This window comes from Alosa alosa, chromosome 4, assembly GCF_017589495.1.
Source record: "Alosa alosa isolate M-15738 ecotype Scorff River chromosome 4, AALO_Geno_1.1, whole genome shotgun sequence".
Lineage (NCBI taxonomy): Eukaryota > Metazoa > Chordata > Actinopteri > Clupeiformes > Clupeidae > Alosa > Alosa alosa.
The window spans coordinates 20783254-20804525 of record NC_063192.1 but is presented as its reverse complement, the minus strand read 5'-3'; the positions used below and the strand labels follow the sequence as shown (position 1 = coordinate 20804525).

At 39.9% G+C, this 21272-nt stretch overlaps 1 protein-coding gene across 2 annotated transcripts in view; it reads left to right on the top strand.

Moving 5' to 3' along the window:
• pik3cd (phosphatidylinositol-4,5-bisphosphate 3-kinase, catalytic subunit delta) overlaps positions 1–20614 on the top strand; it is a 31894-nt gene extending 11280 nt beyond the window's left edge. For both annotated transcript variants that reach the window (XM_048241243.1, XM_048241241.1), the window contains exons 9-23: positions 2420–2516; positions 3223–3353; positions 3665–3715; positions 8653–8820; positions 9196–9317; positions 9770–9913; positions 10369–10468; positions 10808–10986; positions 11963–12072; positions 12218–12296; positions 12458–12625; positions 14924–15047; positions 15605–15750; positions 15967–16099; positions 17232–20614. In XM_048241243.1, coding sequence (XP_048097200.1) covers positions 2420–2516; positions 3223–3353; positions 3665–3715; positions 8653–8820; positions 9196–9317; positions 9770–9913; positions 10369–10468; positions 10808–10986; positions 11963–12072; positions 12218–12296; positions 12458–12625; positions 14924–15047; positions 15605–15750; positions 15967–16099; positions 17232–17366 — 1887 coding nt within the window. In that variant the 3' untranslated portion in view covers positions 17367–20614. The remainder of the gene's footprint in view (positions 1–2419; positions 2517–3222; positions 3354–3664; positions 3716–8652; positions 8821–9195; positions 9318–9769; positions 9914–10368; positions 10469–10807; positions 10987–11962; positions 12073–12217; positions 12297–12457; positions 12626–14923; positions 15048–15604; positions 15751–15966; positions 16100–17231) is intronic.
• Positions 20615–21272: the final 658 nt, after the last annotated feature.

Here is a 21272-nt window from a genome sequence, read left to right as displayed (position 1 = left end):
TCTGCCTGTGCTTGTACTATGCAGTGATGTCCCAAACATACATCAGATTTTCACATTTATGAAAACAGCACTGTTAACAAAACGATCTGTCTTTTAAGTCATAGGTAATGTCAAGATATAATACCCGGTTTAGAAGGGGCCATACTATATTACTGTACTAGTATGTACAGTATGCTCCGCTATTATACTACTTTAGCTAACTCGTGGGACAGACAAGCATCACTGTAGAGAAAGAGGGTGGGTCAAGTGAAAACATCTGCCCCGTCCCCTCTCTTCTGTTCACTTATTCTTAGTGACAGTCCCCGACCAGCAGTGTCAGTATTGTAGTAGTAATAGGTGGCTGTTTACAACCCCCGCCATCCCACTTCTGCTTTCTGCTCTCCTCCTGGTCCTGCTTAGACATGCTGTGCCAGTGCAGTGCGGGGAAAAGAGAAGCAGTCCGCTGTCTGCTGTCTGGTTGGCACTCGTTTCAGATGACCTTTTTTGTTATTTTCACAGCTACCTTCTATTTTTGCATACATGAGGTGTTAGCTAATGACTGCTGTGCATTTTCTGTGGAACACATTTTTCGTCTTGTGTTAAACATTTTAACAGTTTGAAGGCGAAAAGAATAGTTGGGCCATTAAAAAATAGACGAATAATGGTACAGAAACTTTCTGTGAAGACACTTTACATTGATACTTTATTTATGAAGTGTTATAATTCATTTTTTTTAGTTCACCACACTGCCATGCTTAAAAGGTCATATTTATAAAAATATTATGGTAAAGCTGACAGCCATTGTTATCTCTACGAATTTAGTATAAACCTAATCTGATGTTCTTTGAAATCGCAAGCATTTGGCATAACTTGACATAATATAATGCATGGATATAATGACAGTGACACAAAATTCTAGGCTACAAGAACATAAATGGGAAACACAGAACATTGTTGTATCAATTAGGGAAAGGTCCATTTACTTGTGAATTGAATTACTTCAAGACTTGGCACATTTAGACATTAAATATGGGGTCCGAACATTCCATCTGATACGTTACATTTTATGATGTTAATGGTTAAGACAAGTAATTCCTAAATCTTTGGACAATGTTTTTTGGTTGTTGGTTGTTACTCAGCTATCCTGTAAACTGTTTTATCATGAGAGGAAACATGCCACTGATATGGTGGCTCAACTACATTTAGAGCCCATTTGTCTCAATTTAGATACTGTACTCATATTTAATTTTTGACATATAACGGTAAAGAATATAACAGCTTTATTTGGTACTTTCACATTTATCTGCATCTCTTCCATTATTTACAAAATAATGTCAATATTACTGTTGTGAATGGGATCATTTGAAATATTAGCATTATACAAAATAATATAACTATTACAGTTTTTCTCAGTCGCTTTGGTGCTTTTCTCAGATCAGAATGAAAATTCTCATAACTATTAGTTCAACCTCCACAACATTTAGTCATTTGTGCACATCATAGTAGCAATTTCTCCTTCCTCTGAACAAATTGCAAATGCTTTTGAACATGAATCAGTTGCTTTGTCATGTCAATCAAAATTAACTATACTTATGGATGCTGAATAGTCGTTCCCAATAAAACTAATAGTCTTCATTTCATTGCTTGAGTCATTACATACAAAATTGGTGAACTAGTTATCAAATTCTGTCACAATGCTGTAGAATTGCAAAGAGCATATACAGTAAAACTGTGAAACATACATATTCAGTGTCTTGTACTCACTTACTCCCCTAACTACAGCAATTTGTAACTTTACTGTAGTTTTCAAATGGCTGTATAAGTAGTGTATAGTGTTGTCTTGAGCATTTTCAGGTAGTGTCACCAAGTTCTGACCTTTTTTTGCATGGAAAAACACTGAGAGCATAAACTGTCGTAATGGAAAACATGACAAAGCCATTTGACTATCTTGTTCATAAACTATGGTGTCAAGACTTCTCATTTTGATGACACTGGCAGTTTCATTGACATAAATACTTGCTTTTGAAGAATGGACTATCCATTTTGAGCAAGTGACGTGCTTTTGCAGGTTATCCACTAGGTTTTGCAGTTTGCACTAATTGTTTTGAGAAATGCACTAACTGCTGTGCAAATGTTAATAGTGATGTGAGAAAAGCACCAAAGCGACTGAGAAAAACTGTAATTTATTTGTAATTTCCCTTTAAAACAATATTGAACTTATTGTTACCGCTAATGGAAATTCTCTGTAGGAGTTACCAAGCTGTTCATGTAGTATAGAGATGCGTTAGTGGTTGTTTATCACTTTGGCTTGGTCGTTATTCATCTGAAGACTCAATCAGGACGTGCAGGTGCTGTGATGGTGCTCATGAAATGAAAGTGATATTTGAATCACCGTCTCAGTGGAAAGTTTGTGCTCTGATTGCTTGTGTCTGTCCACCAGGACTGTCCTTTGGCCTGGGTCAACACCATGGTCTTTGACTATAAGGACCAGCTGAAGACCGGGGAGGTATCTTTATCCACATGGCCATCAGTACCAGGTGCCTATTTCATGACCACTGTTTTGTTAATAATAGTAGGCCTACAATACATACAACTGCTGTACTATGTGTTACAGTATGTACTGGAACGGTTATTTTTATTAGTCAGTGTAGTAGTCTTTAGGCCTAAAATGTCTGAAAATGGTCAAAACAAATGTTGATCAGTGTTTCCCAAAGTCCCAAAGGATGATATCCTGAAATGTTTAGTTTATTGACATGGAGTAAAGAAGCCATGGCTAATTACAATTTCAGAAGGTGGAATGTGAACACACACACACACAAAAAAAAAATGTGGAACTAGTTTGGAACTCACTATCAGTGGAACTTTGCACGTGAAGAAATGCCCATTTCAGACTTCTGACTTTGGGCTTTTTTGCTGTTTAAGTAAAAGAAAGAGAAGCAACTATTACCAAGCAAAGTCATTCAAAAGCATTAAACCAGGCCCTTATTTTGCATCATCCAAACTCATGGTATGATAGATCTGATGAGTAATTCTTTCTGTTTTGCTCAGCTTTGCCATAGCTGTGGGTTAATGAGTACGAGCTTAGTGGTGTGACACAGTAACTGTCAAGGTTGGACGGTTAACGCTGAGGAGTTGCGGTCGGTGTGTGTGTGTGAGCGTGTGTGTGTGTGTGAGTGAGGGTCGCGAGAGGCTCTTCCCGTAGCTCAGTGTGTTGTGCTCTCCTCTTTCCCACCCTGTGCGCAGATGATAAGAGTGACCTCCTGAACCCCATGGGCACGGTGGAAAAGAACCCCAACATCGACAGCACCGCGTGCTTGCTCATCCACTTCCCCATCATCCGACCACATCCTCTCTGCTATCCCCCTCTTGTCCAGGCAAGACCCACTACTGGGCACATGCATGTCGCGTGTGTGCGTGTGCGTGTGTGTGTGTGTGATAAATGCACAAACACTATTCATAACAGGCCAAACCGTATGTGTATGTATGTGTGTATAAGTGATCAAATGTAGGTTTAGATATACTGTATACTCACATTTCTGCATATACACACACTCACATATCTCTAAGGTGTTTACATCGTTGAATATTGTCATCAGTCTATTTTGTTGTATTTTGTCTACGTACTTCACCTCACTTGGAAAAAAAATCTGCTCAGTCACTCACTCAGTCTTTCCTCCATGTTTAGATAAGTGAGATGGAGACCAATGGAGAGAAGGTTGCTGCCACTAAAGAGGAGGTAAGAAGAGAAGGGAACCTATGAGCATGGGCACAATTTATGGGGGGGTCACTCCTAAAACGAATGTGTTAAAAACGACACAACTTGCGTTGTTTTTAGCACACCTCTGTGTCCAGATAGGGACAACACAGTTTGTGTTGTTTCCTTGTTTTATTTGTTACACAATATGTGTTGAAAATAAAACAACTCGCATTAAAAACAACACAACTTCCTATGTTTTTAACACTACCATGTGTCCAGGTGGGAACAACACATCCGCTTTAAGAGTGTACTGTCCTGCTTAGATTTTCCACATAGGACGGCAGAATGTTGAGATGTTGCCATTTATTTGCAAATAGATCAGAATTTAGTAGTTGCGTGTGATTGGTTTATTCAAATTCACTTCACCAGAGAGGTCTCGCCCATTCCAGAGTCACTGTCTTGACGTAGCTTTCTGTCGGGAGATTATGCTCTCAAATACGCGTCTTACAAATAGATTTGGTTCCAAATTCACAGCAATTGTGCTTGTTCTGCTTTGCTTGTTACATTATTCATCTTCCAAATATCACATGGTAATAAAGCAAAACCGCATTGGGCTGTCCATTGGTGCTAGATGCTAGTTTCTGTGATAAGCGGTTCACGAGAAAACTAACCCTGAATTTGCATTAAATTTACATATTGACATTCTGCCTACAGTTCTGCATCCATCTCTACAACCATTCTTTTCGGTTGATTAGCTCACAAACAGCTTCACTCACTCCACCACTTTCCAATCACACCTACACCCTTGCCTACGAGTACACCACCCATATGGTGCTAAACTGTCAGCATGCCTCAGTGCTATTGTAATAATAATAATAATAATATAATAATAATAAGCTTTATTTGTATAGCACCTTTCATACACAGAATGCAGCTCAAAGTGCTTTACATTTGAAGCATGTAACACAATAATAGTCAGTCAGTCATTATCAATCACTTTTCTTTGCTGTTTATGATATACTCAGCAACATATCAAAAATATAGAAAATGACGTCATAAGACTGGCAGCCTTAACCCTCTTACCCCCCACAAGCACGCCATATGGCAACTGTGGCAAGGAAAAACTCCCATATTCCAGGAAGAAACCTTGAGCAGAACCTGACTTAATAGGGGGAGCCCATCTGCTTCTGGCTGGCAAGCCCTCAATAGTAGCAGATGTAGAATAATCTGAAAATGTAGTCTACAGGATAAGATGAGTTAACTAAAAGCTTTCCTGTACAGGTATGTTTTCAGATCTTTTTTAAAATTATTTACTGAACTCGCCTGCTTGATGTACAGAGGCAGGGTGTTCCATAGTTTGGGGCATAATGGATAAAGCGCAGCTTCTCCACTTTGTTTGTGGAGCACTTTGGGTGCGATTAAAAGATTAGAATTGGATGATCTAAGTTTCCTTTGTGGTTGATAAGATATTAAAAGCTCAGAGATATATGAAGGTGCTATGCCATTCAGAGCTTTGTAAGTAATTAACATAACCTTAAAATAAATTCTATAGGAAATAGGGAGCCAGTGCAGTTCAGCCAACACAGGGGTGATGTGTTCTCTCTTCTTAGTCTTAGTTAAAAGTCTAGCCGCAGAGTTCTGTATGAGTGCCAATTTCTTTAGATGTTTTTTGGGAAGACCAGTGAAAAGTGCATTGCAGTAGTCTAACCTGCTAGTGATAAAGGCGTGAATTAGTTTTTCTGCATCTTGTTGAGTTAAAAAAGGGCCGCACTTTGGCAATGTTTCTCAAGTGGAAATAGGCTGTCTGAGTAACTTTACTGATATGGGGCTTAAAACTTAACTCTGCATCTAAGATGACACCGAGGCTTGTTACTTTTGGTTTTTGACCAAGTTCCCCAGATTACTAAGAATAATATCTCGCTTTAGTTTTGGTCCAACCAGAAGTACCTCTGTTTTGTCATCATTTAGTTTCAAAAAGTTTTGCTCATCCACTGATTAATGGAGGTTATGCATGCAGTGAGGGAGCAAAGGCCATCTAGGTTAGTTGGCTCCACAGAAATATACAATTGGGTATCATCTGCGTAGCTGTGGAAGTTTACATTATGCTGACTTATGGCGTTTCCCAATGGAAGCATATATAGAGAAAATAGCAGGGGACCAAGGCAGCTCCCCTGGGCCACACCAAAAAAGGCAAGTCATGTTTTCAGATACATGATCTCCTAGACTGATATAAAAATCTCTGCCAGTAATGTAGGTTTGAAACCAGTTTAGAGCATTATCAGAGAGACCCACCCACTTTCAAAAAGCGTGAATTAGGATGCTATGATCAATGGTGTCAAATGCCGCACTCAAATCCAGAAGAATAAGGATTGAGACTTGTTTGAGTCGGTAGCTAGTCTGAGATCATTGACTATTTTTACTAGAGCCGTTTCTGTGCTGTGATTTGATCTAAAACCTGATTGGAATTTTTCAAGGATACTGTTTTCGTTGAGGAAAGTATTTAACTGATTACAAACAACTTTTTTTCAAGTACTTTGCTCAAACACGATAGATTTGATATAGGCCTGTAGTTGCTCAGATTGGTATGGTCAAGATTTGACTTTTTTAAGTAAAAGGTTTCACAACAGCGGTTTTAAAAGCAGTTGGAAATATACCTGTTTCTAATGAGGTATTTATTACCTTGAGAAAAAAAGGGAGCTAAGCTATCATATACTTTTTTCGAGGAATGTAGTAGGGATTGGATCTAAGACACATGTTGAGGAGCGGTTTGAGTTATAATTTTACCAAGCTCAGATTGAGTAATAGTGCTAAAGGACCTTAATTTTGGGGGCTGTTTTTGGGTGTACTATCAAACATATTACTTGTGTTACCAATAGCCTCCCCTTATAGAAATGACTTTTTTGTTTTTGAAGAAGTCTGCAAATTCTTAGCATCTTAGAGAGGATGCCTGACTGAGTGTATCAAAAGGTGTTTGATGCAATAGCCTATCAATGGTAGAGAACAACACCCTAGAGTTTCCACTGTTTTCAGCAATTACCTTAGAGAAGTGGTTCCTCCTCTCATTCAATAGCTCTATTATAATTTGCAATTTTTCTTTTTAGAATGGCACGGTGAACCTGTAACTTAGTTTTTTCTCCATGTTCTCTCAGCTTTCCTACATGATCTTTTTTAGATCATGGATATTTTCGTTCATCCAAGGTGTCAGTTTGCTACAGGGCCTTTTTTTTAGTTTTTAAGGGTGCCACTCTGTCAAGCAGAGCCTAATTCACGATTGAGAGCCTCTACCATTTGATCAATGGGATGATGTAAAATATCTAAATTTATGGAGTCTATAAGAGCTATGAACTGCTGTTCTGCTCTAATGTCCAAGAGTCATGATTTGATTGCAATTTGGGATGAATTTTTGGAGTATGCAGTACTATATTAAAAGATATGCAATGATGATCAGACATATTTATATCATTTACTGATAAGTCTGTGACTTCTATCCCTCTAGAAATGACTAGATCGAGGGTGTTGCCAAGGTTGTGGGTGGGTCCTGTAACATGCTGCTTTAGCTCTAAACTGTCCAACACATTAAGGAACTTACTGGCTTTAGCATCAGTTGTCTTATTGACATGAATATTGAAGTCGCCATTTACAATTATCCGATCATAGCTAGTGATGATGAGCGACATAAGTTCAGAAAACTGGTCGAGAAAGCCAGTCCATAGTTTAGGAGGGCGGTATAAGGTTAATAGAAGTACAGCTGGGTCAGCCTTCAGAGTGAGGGCAATATACTCAAAGGAAGCGATTTCGCCAAAGTTGACTTCGTGTGCAACTATATTTGTTTGAGAGAATGGAGGCAATTCCACCACCTCGTTTGCCTTGTCTAATTGAGTGGAAGAAATTATAATTTGGGGACAAGTCTCAACAAGAACAGCTTCGGGCTGTCTGAAGTCAGCCAGGTTTCAACAAGAAACAGAAAATCCATTTTTTTTTTTCACTAATAAAATCATTGATTGCAAAGGTTTTGGTAGTAAGTGCACCTATATTTAGTAAACCCATGTTAGCTGAAAATGCCTCTGGCTTTTGAGGAATATGCTGAGGTATGGAAAGAATATTTGTTAGGTTTCTAGTTTTAAATTTGTCTTTTTTTTACTATCGTTGGGTAGAAATCAACGTTGGAATAGAACTATAAGCATAAGTCATGCTATTGCATGGCCGCAGCTTGATCTATGGTAGTAGTATTGTATGTTACCCTGCAGAAAACATTCTCAGACTCATCCACATGTATAATGCCATTCGAATCAATACCTGGGGGGCGTGAATCTGTAATATTTTCTACAGAATGTCAATTGTAAACGGCGAGAACACTTAATACGACTTGACACAATTCAAGGTTGCACTGTTTTTATGCTGATATACCCTGCCATGTCAAACTTGAAAGAATGAATGAATCTGAATCTTAAATAGCTCTGAAGATGTAATCCATTCTGATTGATTGTTTTTGTTGATTACTGTCTGCATGCTTATTCTCTCTCGTCTTTCGCCTCACCTCTGGATTCTGTACCTCCCCAGTATAGATAGATAGATAGATAGATAGATCGATCTTTATTGTCATTCTATGCGATACAACAAAATTCTGTTGTAGCCATCCTCTCCAAATTCCAAATAGCAGCATAGAGTAAGATAAAAGATAATATATATATATATATATATATATATATATATATATATATTATCTTTTATCTTACTCTATGCTGCTATTATATATATATATATATATATATATACATACACCAGCACATTCTCACCCTCGCACATACATCTCGCACATACAATTTCATTCCATGTTCTCAAATAAATAGCTAAAAAACGGAAACAGTAAACACAGCAGCTATTGCACAGAGTCTGATTGCACCGAGAGGGTAAGGGGTGTGTGTATGTTTTTATGATTGTATGTGTGTATGATTTCTGTAATATGTTCATTACAGTATATGAAGCTGAAAGAGATTGTGGACAACAAGAATTTCACAGAGATCTTCGAGGACGAGAAAGAGCTTCTATGGAAGATGCGGACAGAGGTGCGACGTCTCTACCCCGAAAGCCTCTCCAAGCTCTTGCTCGTCACCAAGTGGAACAAGCATGAGGACGTGGCTCAGGTAAAAACTACACTTCCCATCAGCACCAGCACCACATGGGCCAGTGTGTCCTTATGGGTTTGTTTGAGAGAGCAGGGTTAGAGTATATGTACTGTAGTTGTTTTCTTTGTAATGTTTGATTTTGGGTCACTGGGTTGGCTTTTGCGGTTGATTGTAGTTCATTGTGGTTTTAGGTTACCCATTAACTAGTTCATTCATACATCTTCATTTTTTTAAGTTGTTGTTTATTTGAAGTGCATCCCCATTCTTGTTCTTTATCTGAAAATAAGCACCTCAAACACAAGGGGATTTCATAAACAGCACTTCCTAGAGCAAAGTTGTTGATCAGCAGTGAGATTAGCAGTTCCTTATCAAGTGTCTGTGTCTGCCGATCAGATGGTGAGTCTGCTGTGGAACTGGCCCGACCTGCCGGCCATTCACGCTCTGGAGCTGCTCGATTATTGCTTCCCCGACCCACATGTCCGATCCTTCACTATCCGCTGCCTGAGGAAACTGCGGTAGGCTCAGCACCAAGCACTGCAGCCGCCCCAAGTGTTTCACTGTCTTATTTGAGCTATCTTTTAATCATCTGCGTTCTAGCTCATTATGTCTACATTACTGGGTACTCGTTTTCTCAGAAAATCGAAGGACTGCCGCATATAACTCAATGACTGCCTCAGGCAAAAAGCCTCAAAAGGAAGAATTGTCTAAGAGTTGTTGTGCAACACATACATGGTTCCTCGTCATGGCAGGAAGTATTAGACCGACTTGTCTGATTTGACTTGACCAAAATGAAAATGACGGGTAAACGTTGTTTCTTTGGAAAGGAAAGTTAAGGAAGGAAAATAAAACTGTTCCAAAAAGATGGTTCTACAGTATGACCACTATACCAAGCTGTTCTGGTAGCATGGTATACAGTTAGACTCTTCACAGTGTTACCCAAATGACTGTCTCTCTCGCTTCTTTACAGGGACGAAGAGCTCTTCCAGTATCTCCTGCAGCTTGTCCAGGTCCTAAAGTACGAGTCTTACCTGGACTGTGATCTGGCCAGATTTCTCCTGGAGAGATCCCTGTCCAACAAGAAGATAGGTCACTTCCTTTTCTGGCATCTCAGGTAAGCCAATGGACCCTTTCAAGAGAGTTCCATTATCAGCATCATAGTTGGCCCCACAAGACTTCCTTTTTAACATTCCATATGTTATCTTAATGCAGAGGAAGTAGATTGGGGCCCAAATAGAACGTTCAAGCATTGTTTTTGTTTACCTTGTTGAAAGGGTCTATAGAAGCCCTGAACTGCCACTGCCTCTGCTCTGTGAAGAGAAAGATAGATACAGTAGGGGTTTTAATTTATCCTTTCGGAAATGTGTCTTACACCACACAGCTTGTCAGATGGACAGACAACAACAGGACAGCCACACACTCACATAACACCCACACTAAAGCAATGCATAACACCTACAGTAGTATCTCTACATTATGGAGTAGTAAAGTGCAGCGTCATCAGTGGCATTTTAATAAAGTGCAGTATAGCACTCAAGGACTGACCCGAGCGGTGTGCTTCCTCCTCAGGTCTGAAATGCATGTGTCTTCGGTCAGTCTGCGTTTTGGCCTCATCCTCGAAGCATACTGTCGAGGGAGCATCTATCATATGAAGGGTCTGGTGAAGCAGGTGAGGATAGAAGCATTAAACTATGGCCAGTATGAGGGGTCAGGTCTTGTATGCCTGAGGTTCTCATTCCACTTTAAATATAGCTGCATAATATAGTGTGCAGCAGTGCAGTGCACCAGTGCTGGTACCGTATGCAATACAAGCTTCTGAAAGGATACAATATGCCTGCTTAAAAAAATCTATACACTGACATCAATGAATGTAAAAACAGTTAATATCAATCATTTTTTTTATATCATATATCGTTATCATTTGTTTTTGCCACTCTTTCCCACTCTATTTCTCTCTCTCCTTCTCTCTCTCTGTCTCTCTCATTTTATATCCACTGTTTGCTGACAGAATGAGGCTCTGAATAAAATGAAAGCCCTGAACGACTTTGTGAAGTCTGGTTCTCAGAAGGCCTCACGGCAACAGACCACAGCAGACATGCAAATATGCATCAAACAGGAGGCCTACTTGGAGGCCCTGTCTGACCTGCTGTCGCCGCTCAACCCCAGCATCATCCTCTCAGAGATCTGGTAATGCGCCTGCGCCTCCACTTCCTACTTTTCTACTTTCTCAAACGTTGTTTTGCAGCAGGAAACACTAATTGGGCTACTGATGGGCAAAAGTGCAAAGTCTTAAGTCTAACTAAAGCTAATGCAATAAACAGGCAAAATCAGTTGGCTAATTCAACACCATGGGTAATGCTTTAAGCACAAACATGTATGAAACCGTTCAATGCTCCCACATGCAACATGATAGCTGTAGTTCATGCACAAGAATACTTCTTGTTTACGGACTTTGCACTTTTCCCACCAGGGTCCAATGTGTGACAAATATGCTTGTTACTAAAAAAGCTAGTTTAGTCCGCACACTATATGGCCAAGATGGTGTGATGATCAGTCAATCAGCGTTATATTTTTGGTGAAGTTGTTTATTCAGATGACTGGGATATAAATAATATATTCTCTGAGACCACTGCTTACCGGTACTTTGCAATAGCGGATTATAAAACAAACAAAAGTCACAAAATGACTACCCAAAACTGAACCAGTAGGACCACAGGATCTGCCGATTAATTATGTATCCAAACCAAGGCCACGCTGCAGTACACTGTATATGCAGAGGTGCTGTGGGGAGAAAACTGAACAGTGTAGTATTCATTCACTGTCACTTCAAGTGTGGATACTTAGATTATTGTTCATGGCGAATCAAGGCTCAGAGCCTGCTGTGCTGTGTGTTGTTTGTGGTAGTCTCCATGTCTGGTGTTGCTTTGCTTTGATGTAGCTGATAATGTGGGATTTTTCTAGAAGTTGCGTGTAGCAAATTATTTGTTTTGTGGTTATGGACATTGCAAAAGTTTTCACCTGTACTTCCCCTTTTCTGCCCAAGAGGTTCTATCTAGAGTGTTGGTATGATACTGCTTCAGTTGATCGCGCCATTATAAACACACGTGAACATCATGTTAGCTGACCACATGACTGAAATAAGTGTCCCTCTTCTTGTTTTTAGTGCAGACCGGTGCAAGTTCATGGACTCTAAAATGAAGCCCCTTTGGCTGATGTACAAAAACAAGTGGATGTCGTCGGACACTGTGGGACTCATTTTCAAAAATGGAGATGGTGAGAGAAGCGCTCATTTACTTTCTACTGTTGTCTGTCCGCCACAAAGGCTCTGCTCTGACCACATTTAAATGATGGCATTCAAGGGTTGATGAAGGTCTGCAGTGATTGCAGCGTGGGTTATGTTATGTGTTATTGCTTTCAGACCTACGCCAGGACATGCTGGCCCTCCAGATGATTCAGCTGATGGACATTTTGTGGAAGAAGGAGGGGCTGGACCTGAGGTTTGTGGTTTGTTTGCCAACTTTGTCAAAGCAACGGCATTTCTTTGTGACGGTTACATGGAAGAAAAACACACACACACACAAAAAACAAAAATGTTGCTGAATCACTCTGTGTCTTTCTCTCCGTCTCCCTCCTCCCTGATGCACACTCATCCCCCCAGGATGGTCCCCTACGGGTGCCTCTCCACGGGCAACAAGACGGGCCTGATCGAGGTGGTGAAGAACTCGGACACCATCGCCAACATCCAGCTCTACAACAGCACCAGCGCTGCCACGGCTGCCTTCAACAAGGATGCCCTGCTCAACTGGCTCAAGTCCAAGAACCCTGGGTGAGCAGCACACTTTCAGTTACCGCTAACCCTGCACCAGCGTCTCACTTTTAGCAGCGCCTGCTGCACAAAGCTACCACTGATTTAGCCTTGGGAAATTACCCTAAGAGGTCATGCTCTATTTCTTATACGGTACCACACAGCTGGAGGCGCTAACAACAGTGCTAAATATAAAAATGTCAAGCTTCACTTAGAGCAGATGTTTTTGTGTAGTGTTTGCTTCTCCTTCAGCTGTTGTTGGTTACGTTTTGCTGTGCAGCCTTGAAAGTGTGTTTGTGCAATTCGGCATGATGATCGGACTTCGTGGTGCAACATGGGATGCCTTTAGCTCAGCTATGGACCCTTTCATCAATAAAAACAAAAACAATGCTTGAACGTTCTATTTGGGCCCCAATCTACTTCCTCTGCATTAAGATAACATATGGAATGTTAAAACGGATGTCTTGTGGGGCCAACTATGATGCTGATAATGGAACTCTCTTGAAAGGGTCTATGGACCCTTTCAACAAGGTAAACAAAAACAATGCTTGAACATTCTATTTGGGCCCCAATCTACTTCCTCTGCATTAAGATAACATACGGAATGTTAAAACGGAAGTCTTGTGGGGCCAACTATGATGCTGATAATGGAACTCTCTTGAAAGGGTCCATAGGAATGCTGGAGTGGCTGCCTTTGGCTGAGGGTGGAGTGAAGGAGCTCTGGGTTGACGGCAGGATGTTGGCCACGTGCGGCAGGGCCCAGGCACTGAAGGCCATGCCAGTGTGTGTGCTCGCCAACGGAGGGAGACTCTGGTCCCCTCGGGGTAAATTATCAATCAGATGACGGGCTGTGCTGACGCTGATCACCGTCATTGCCCTCTGTGGTAGACGTCATGTTTGGTCTTGAAAAGGACCTTTTGTTAACCAGCCTGGTATACACTATGTGTGTGTGTGCATGGATGTCTGCGTTGATGTTTATTTTTATTTTTTTTTAAGACATGTTGCACCCCTTATTTGCACAACCACAATTGTGTGCATAGCAGTTGTTGGCAGATGCAGACATTTGGTTTTCACAGAAAGCTTGGTTGAAATGAATGTTCACTTGATCTTTGTGGTTAGACGTAGAGGAGATTATGTTTAGGACATCGCTCATGGTGAAGGTCACTGCCAATGTGTGTGAAAGAAGAGAATAGGCTGCCATTAGTTGCATTAGTAACAGAAAGAGTGCATGTAATCACTTGAGATTAAATCAGCAGTATGTTTATGCTTCTGTTTTTCTATGAAGACCCTGCTTTCTTTGCTTTACTTAAACATGCTCAAGGGAGACAGGTTATTAGTACTCAAAGTTATTACCACTGGATTCCCCCCATTGGATTCCACTGCTTATTTGAATGAATGCAAATGTAGGTTGCAAGCATTGTGAAATGGCGTATGGAGTCATGGTCCAGTGACATCTTCCTGTTGTGGGGATTACCATTGCGGCAGCACTGTGTGTTTTGTTCTAGTGCAGGTTCTGCAGTCTCTAGTGGCTGTCCGAGGGAAGCCTTAAGAAGTGAGAAGCTCTCATGCGGTTGCAGAAGATTCAAGGGGGGAAATGCACTTTGCCTTTTTTAGTTGTTGTTTGTTGAACCCACAGGAAGCGTTGGCTCATTTGGTGGCACTGTACTTCAGATACGCATGCAACATGTTGCTGCAATCATTAAACAGGGTGAACCAGGCCAGGGTGCGCCTATACTGGGACAATGAAATGGGGTGCTGTCAATCATCTGTTGCTTGCAGACCCGTGCTGCGCTTTATCTGCAAATGTTCAACAGAGAGCTAAGGAACTTCCTCTGACTCAGCATGTCTCTCTCTTTTTCCCTCTGTGTGTGTGTGTGTGTGTGTGTGTGTGTGTGTGTGTGTGTGTGTGTGTGTGTGTGTGTGTGTGTGTATGCACATACGCATTGTGTGTGTGTGTGTGTGTGTGTGTGTGTGTGTGTTTGTGTTTGTGTGTGTGCTTGTGTGTGTGCACGTGTGTGTGTGCGCATACGCGTTGTATTGTATGTGTGTGTGCATACGCATTCTACTGTATGTGTGTGTGTGTGTGTGTGTGTATGCACATACGCATTGTACTGTGTGTGTGTGTGTGTGTGTGTGTGTGTTTGTGTTTGTGTGTGTGTGTGTGTGCACGTGTGTGCATTCTACTGTATGTGTGTGTGTGTGTGTGTGTTGTATTATGTGTGTGTGTGCATTCCTTATGTGTGTGTGTGTGTGTGTGTGTGTGTGTGTGTGTGTGTGTGTGTGTGTGTGCATTCCTTACCTTTACTCTCTTTCCAACAGGGACAAACTTGATGAAGCCATTGAGGAGTTTACACTGTCTTGTGCTGGTTACTGTGTAGCTACGTATGTCTTGGGCATTGCAGACCGGCACAGTGACAATATCATGATAAGGGAATCGGGGCAGGTAATCGTCAAATTCTTTGTCTGAACAGAAATGTACTGGGATTGTTTTACCTTCATATTTCTGTCCCCATATGTCTGTTGCAAGACATTGAGTAGATGCTTAAGAGTTAGGCTGTTTACCATGGACATTTCCCGAACTTGTAAAAGCTTAAAGAATTCACATTAGTGTGTGATTCCTTTTGTGTGGGAGACATTCTCACACTCATTTGTACATGGTTCAAATGTCATTAATGTCAATGTTTTTCATTCTTAGTGTAATCTAATCTAGACTACTCGGACATGAGAAATTTACTGTTATAGCAGCCTCTAACAATTAGGATCACTAATAATAATAATAATAATAATAATAATAATAATAATAATAATACATGTATAAAGTAGTTAATACCTTTTGCTCTTTCATATTTACACAAATATGATATGTATACTAACAATAATTAATACAAATACATTTAAATCAAATTATTTACTGTAATATCATAACATCTGTAAGATTTTTTATCCTCAGAAGTTCCTTCACGTGTCTCATCAGTGTCCTCTTTCTCTTTGCTCTCCAAGCTGTTCCACATTGACTTTGGGCATTTCCTGGGCAACTTCAAGACCAAATTTCGGATCAACAGGGAGCGTGTGCCTTTCATCCTGACGTATGACTTTGTCCATGTGATTCAAGAGGGAAAGACCAATAACAGTGAGAAGTTTGAAAGGTGACAGAAAACCTACAGATATCTCATAATATGTGAATATATGATATAACTGCTATGACATAGTCCTCTTTATTTCTAATGCACGTCAATGCTACCTACAAATCACAGCAGCAATCAGTGTTCTGGAGCTAAATGAAGTTATCTTTTAATTTCTCTCTCTTTTCTCTCTCTCTCTCTCTCTCTCTCTCCCTCTCCCTATCTCTCTCTCTCTCTCAGGTTCCGGGAGTGCTGTGAGCAGGCCTATAAGATCCTGTGCAGGAATGGAATCTTGTTTGTGAACCTCTTTGCTCTCATGAGAGCAGCTGGACTTCCTGAGCTCAGCTCGGCTAAAGACATCCAGTACCTGAAGGTAGGGTACAGCACAGCACAATACAGCACAGCACAATACAGCACAGCACAGCACAGCACAATACAGCACAGCACAGCACAGCACAGCACAGCACAATACAGCACAGCACAGCACAGCACAGCACAGCACAGCACAGCACAGCACAGCACAGCACAGCACAGCACAGCACAGCACAGCACAGCACAGCACAGCACAGCACAGCACAGCACAGCACAGCACAGCACAGCACAGCACAGCACACAGCACAGCACAGCACAGCACAGCACAATACAGCACAGCACAGCACAGCACAGCACAGCACAGCACAGCACAGCACAGCACAGCACAGCACAGCACAATACAGCACAATACAGCTCAGGCAACAACACACCTGCTGTAGACAAGTTGCTCACCCAACATTATGTCTTCAAGGAAATGTATGTAAGAAATGTATTTCAATTAATCATAAAATGGCCCTGATATGTCACTAGACATTAAGAAATCATGTTAATTTCAAATACTTATATCACTGACAACAGTAGTCCGGCCAGGATATTGTCATTTAAAAAGTGAAGTTGCAGCCCTCAACTGATGTTGATGTTGTCATGTTGTCTTTTGGCCTGATGCGCCACCCTCCACCTATCTACTAATCACAAAGTCAGTAGTGTTTCGGCATCCGGGTTGCCAGCTCTGCCAGTCAGAGGGGAGGGGAAGTAGATACACCGCTCTACAGTAATTTGAAAGTGATTGTAGTACCAGTTTTGGCCACAATCTTACATACGGTTCCTTTAACTAACTACAGTTACGTATTAATACACAAAGCACTGTGATCTCCCTCTTGTACAACGGGTACGATTACCAGTACTCCAAAACCAAACACTCCAAGAAATGTTCTTAAGTAGCGACATGGTTATCTACACATATGCTAATTACATAGCGTTTTTTCAGTGAGATAATGCAATGCATGTTATAGTAAGTGCTTTGTAAAAACTTTTACTCCTACTGTTCGTATAGCGAGGATTAATCACAACAGGATAATGTGAATTTATTATATTTTGTTTGTATAGTGTCAAGATACTTTAGAATAGTTGTATAATATCCTTAATTAAATAAGCATTTATTTCAGACATTTATTCTTCTCATTATCCTCCAGGATTCACTGGCCTTAGGGAAGTCCGAGGAAGAAGCACTGAAGAATTTCAAAGTCAAGTTCAATGAAGCTTTGAGAGAGAGCTGGAAGACCAAGGTCAACTGGATGATGCACGCTTTATCCAAAGACAACAGGTGAAGGGACAAACGGAAGAACCTTTTAGAGCCATACAAGATGGAAATTCCACTGCAGTTTGTCCTGAGTGAGTTCTTCAGAATAATCCCAGGCCGCTATCAAACTGGCATGACTTCCCTCAAATCCTGTGCAAATGCTCTTCATCAGCATATACCATATTCATTTGAGTCAGATTTATGATCTCAACGCTGCATTACTTGTCTCTGTACATTAACGCTTATAGAAGAAAAAAGATACTTTAATGAAATGGATATGTACAAATAATGCCCACTTCATTGTCATTGCCCTCTTTAACTACCATATACAAGGTCAAACTTGTAGATTGATACTCTTCAAATAAATGGCAGGCCATTGTTATCCAAATAGGGCCGCTATTTCTGTTACGGGGTTCTCAACGAAGCGAAGCCATTATAAACTGAAAGAGCAATGAAGGTCTTTTTCACTTTGCAGTGACATCTAGTGGTATCTCAGAGTAAGTGCACTTTAAATGTGCTGCAGCCCCCTTCAGATAAAAATACGCCCTGAGTGCCTACCCTATTTATTTTTCTATTTATTAAGATGTGGTTTATGAAATCATGTTTTCAACATTAAGCTTGATTTTGTATTTAATTCTGAAAATCGGTTTTGTTGTCACAGGACGAGATTACATGTAAAACATCACTCAAAGTCAGTGCAGAGATTATGAAGCTGATAATTAGAAGCTGAATAACCAAAATCACCAATCAACTAAACTCATACACATATACACACACACATACACACACACCCAGGACATGTAGGACAAGTGGGAAATCATGTCAATTTGATTGACTTAAATGTGTCTATTCCTTAAAACCCACTTTAATGAATGTTTACAGTTTCCATTAGTTAAGTCATGGAATGACCTATGTTAATTTCTTAGAAGGACCAGAAGACCTTAATAAGCCATTTGGACTGATCAGACCTGATCAGTGAATATTGTTGATTGCTGCGGAATTGTGAAATGCATTTAAAAGGTTGCTTATTCAACCTATGTATCGCAGCCATTAACTTATTAAATACACTCACGAAAGACCACTATGCTAGTTCTCTCTTCACGGAGGGAACAAAAAACTTTGGAGCTGTATTTGTGGGTTAAAGATGTAGAAATGTAGAACATACTTGGGTGACACATTAAGTGTTAATTTTAATTTTAAGTTTACGTGTTTTCAATAGTTTCATTGTTCATTGGTGTTCTGAATTTTCTGGTTGTCTATATTACTGTTTGCTTAGAGATGATACATTTTATATTTGTGTTACTTCTGCTTGACAGAGACACATTGGGATGAAATATGAACAATGAGTGCTAAAAGTTGTTGTTTTTTGAAAATATTTTTTTATTGTGTTATTGCTGATAGAGCCTTAAGTGTCTGAACCCTGCCTTGAGAGAAGGATGATGCATTGTGTGTATGATGAGCAAAAGGCTTATTTTTCTGTGAAGATGGTCAAATGTACAGTGACAGTAAGTCAATACCCATTCTTGCGCTTTTTTGTGGTAAACTGAAGTTTGCAGACATAAGCCAGTTCTAAATACATTTTCTTGAATCTTTTGTAATAAGACTGATATAGCTTTGCCATGAACTGTATCTAATTGACTAATGGCATTCTGTGGCCCATAAATAGTCAGCCTTCAAGAGTATACAGTAGATGCTATGACATCTGACTGGCTGTTTGTGCATCCACAAGTCTAACAATCACTGATAACTGTAATATGACTGAGCCAAGTTTTAGACAAAGTGATTGGACATCTTGTCCCCTTGGAATTATAAGGTTCTATTTCCACCTCACCTTATGAAGTTGTCACAGAATAAGAATATGTCAATAACTCAATTTTGACAGAAATGTCAGATAGAACCTTATAATTCTAAGTGGTCGATCTGCTCTCATGATAACATCTGCTGTTCATGATAGCATTATGTCACTCAAGCCAAGGCAAGGCATTTCAATTCATGTAACTACTGAGGGGTCACTTCATCTTAGATCAATGGAATTGGTCTACCTCTTGAACTAAAATTCAGGGTAAGTTAGTGAAATATAAATCACTGGAGATAAGAAATATGTAGTGGAGCTTTTTAGTCTGTTTTAGCGCTGTATGTTCCATTGATTAAGTTGTAAGCTACTATGTGCCTGAGCCTCTTATTTATGATTCGCTCTTTTTAACTCATCAATGTAGGCTATGTACAAAGCCATCATATGGCCAAATTACACTCTGACATAAGTATATGTAAGGACATAGTAATAAACAATGTCTGACAATGTCTGACACTGCACTATAGGAAATAAGTTATTTCTAATGGTTGAAAAAGATATATAAACAAGTTTTGGGGGTAGGTATTTTGTGTGTTTCATGTTATGGAAGGCGTAACATAAAACATACATGTGTCTGTATATATCTCAAGTCATCCCTTCTCTTGTATCCCCATTGCCCCATGACATTGTTGGCCACAGGAAGGGTTTTTACAACCTAAACAGTAATTTCAGGAGTCTGAATCAAATCAGTCAAAAGTATATGCAGGCATGGTGGAGCAATGGAAACGTCATGTCTGATGTTTGGTCGTCCCAGGTTCAATTCCCGAACCCCTTTGCGAGTTTGTCGCTTTGGATAAAAGTGTGTGTTTAAATACCGGTCAATCTTTGAATCCTTGAATCAGTCGGATATGAAAACAGTAGAGGCACATCCTTCTTGTAAGAGCTCATGATGATGGTTTTTGTCTGATTTAGGTCCTCATATTTATTTGCTCCCAGTCTACCTTTAGCTCTTATTTGGATGTGCAATATTATGTGAGGGGTAGATTAAACAAACCTACTGTGTTGATATCTGATAACTGTTATGGGAGGGGATTGTACAGTGTAATTGAAAAGTTTTTTGTACTCCTGCCACTTATAGTATGAAGAAGTATTTTGGGATGATGAGTGAATTCTTATCATAGTGATATATGAGGGAGGGATGTTGCTTTACTGGTGTGAGCATTCATTGTCATTATTTGAAAAACAGCACATTGAGTGTGCATCTGTTGATACCAAAATGTGTCAGATATATAAAATGCTATAAAATGGAAATGAAAACTAAACAGCATGATGTTTTTTTTTTTTTTCCCAACATATCTCTGTCAAGCTCCCGGAGCCATGGTGTAAATTAACATTAGATGATATTTCACAAGGTTTAAGGGTAAAGATTTGCCAGGTATAAATAAATAGACTGTAATTAAATGCATGTGCCTATATACATACGATATCAAATCTATTGATTTGTCTTATCACACTTTTTTGTTTCCATCCAACTATTTGCAGTTATATTGCACAGACACACACCCCCCAACACACACACACACACACACACACACACACACTTATCATTATGAGCAATTATGAATATTTGTACACAAGAAATGCAAGTGTATACACTTTTCCATCTGCTGTGATGCTAATTAAAATAGACCCTCAGTGGAGAGGTTGGGAACAGCTGTGGGTTCAAGTCTTAACAAATGCAAATAAATCTGTTTCCATTATCAACCGTAATCGCATTATAGGCAAATCTATGGCATTTAGGAGTTAATCAATGTATAAGACTTTTAACACATTTCAAGACCTCTGTAAAGGTGTCCCATTAGCAAACATGATTCTCTATTTGAAATGGTAAGCCTTCTGTGCGTGTCCAGTATCCAAAATATCAGCTAATTGCTTGGATTTGTTTAATAAAGAATTACATGTATACATGTAATGTGCTAACAAATGTAATAATGATGTATTTGAACTTTGTAATAATAATGTAATAGTAATGTATTCACCTAATGAATAATAATGTAATAGTAATGTATTTAGCAGTGGCGTAACAAACCAATGGTGGACCCAGGTGCGAGAGCGCTACGCGGGCCCCATACCGACGAACTT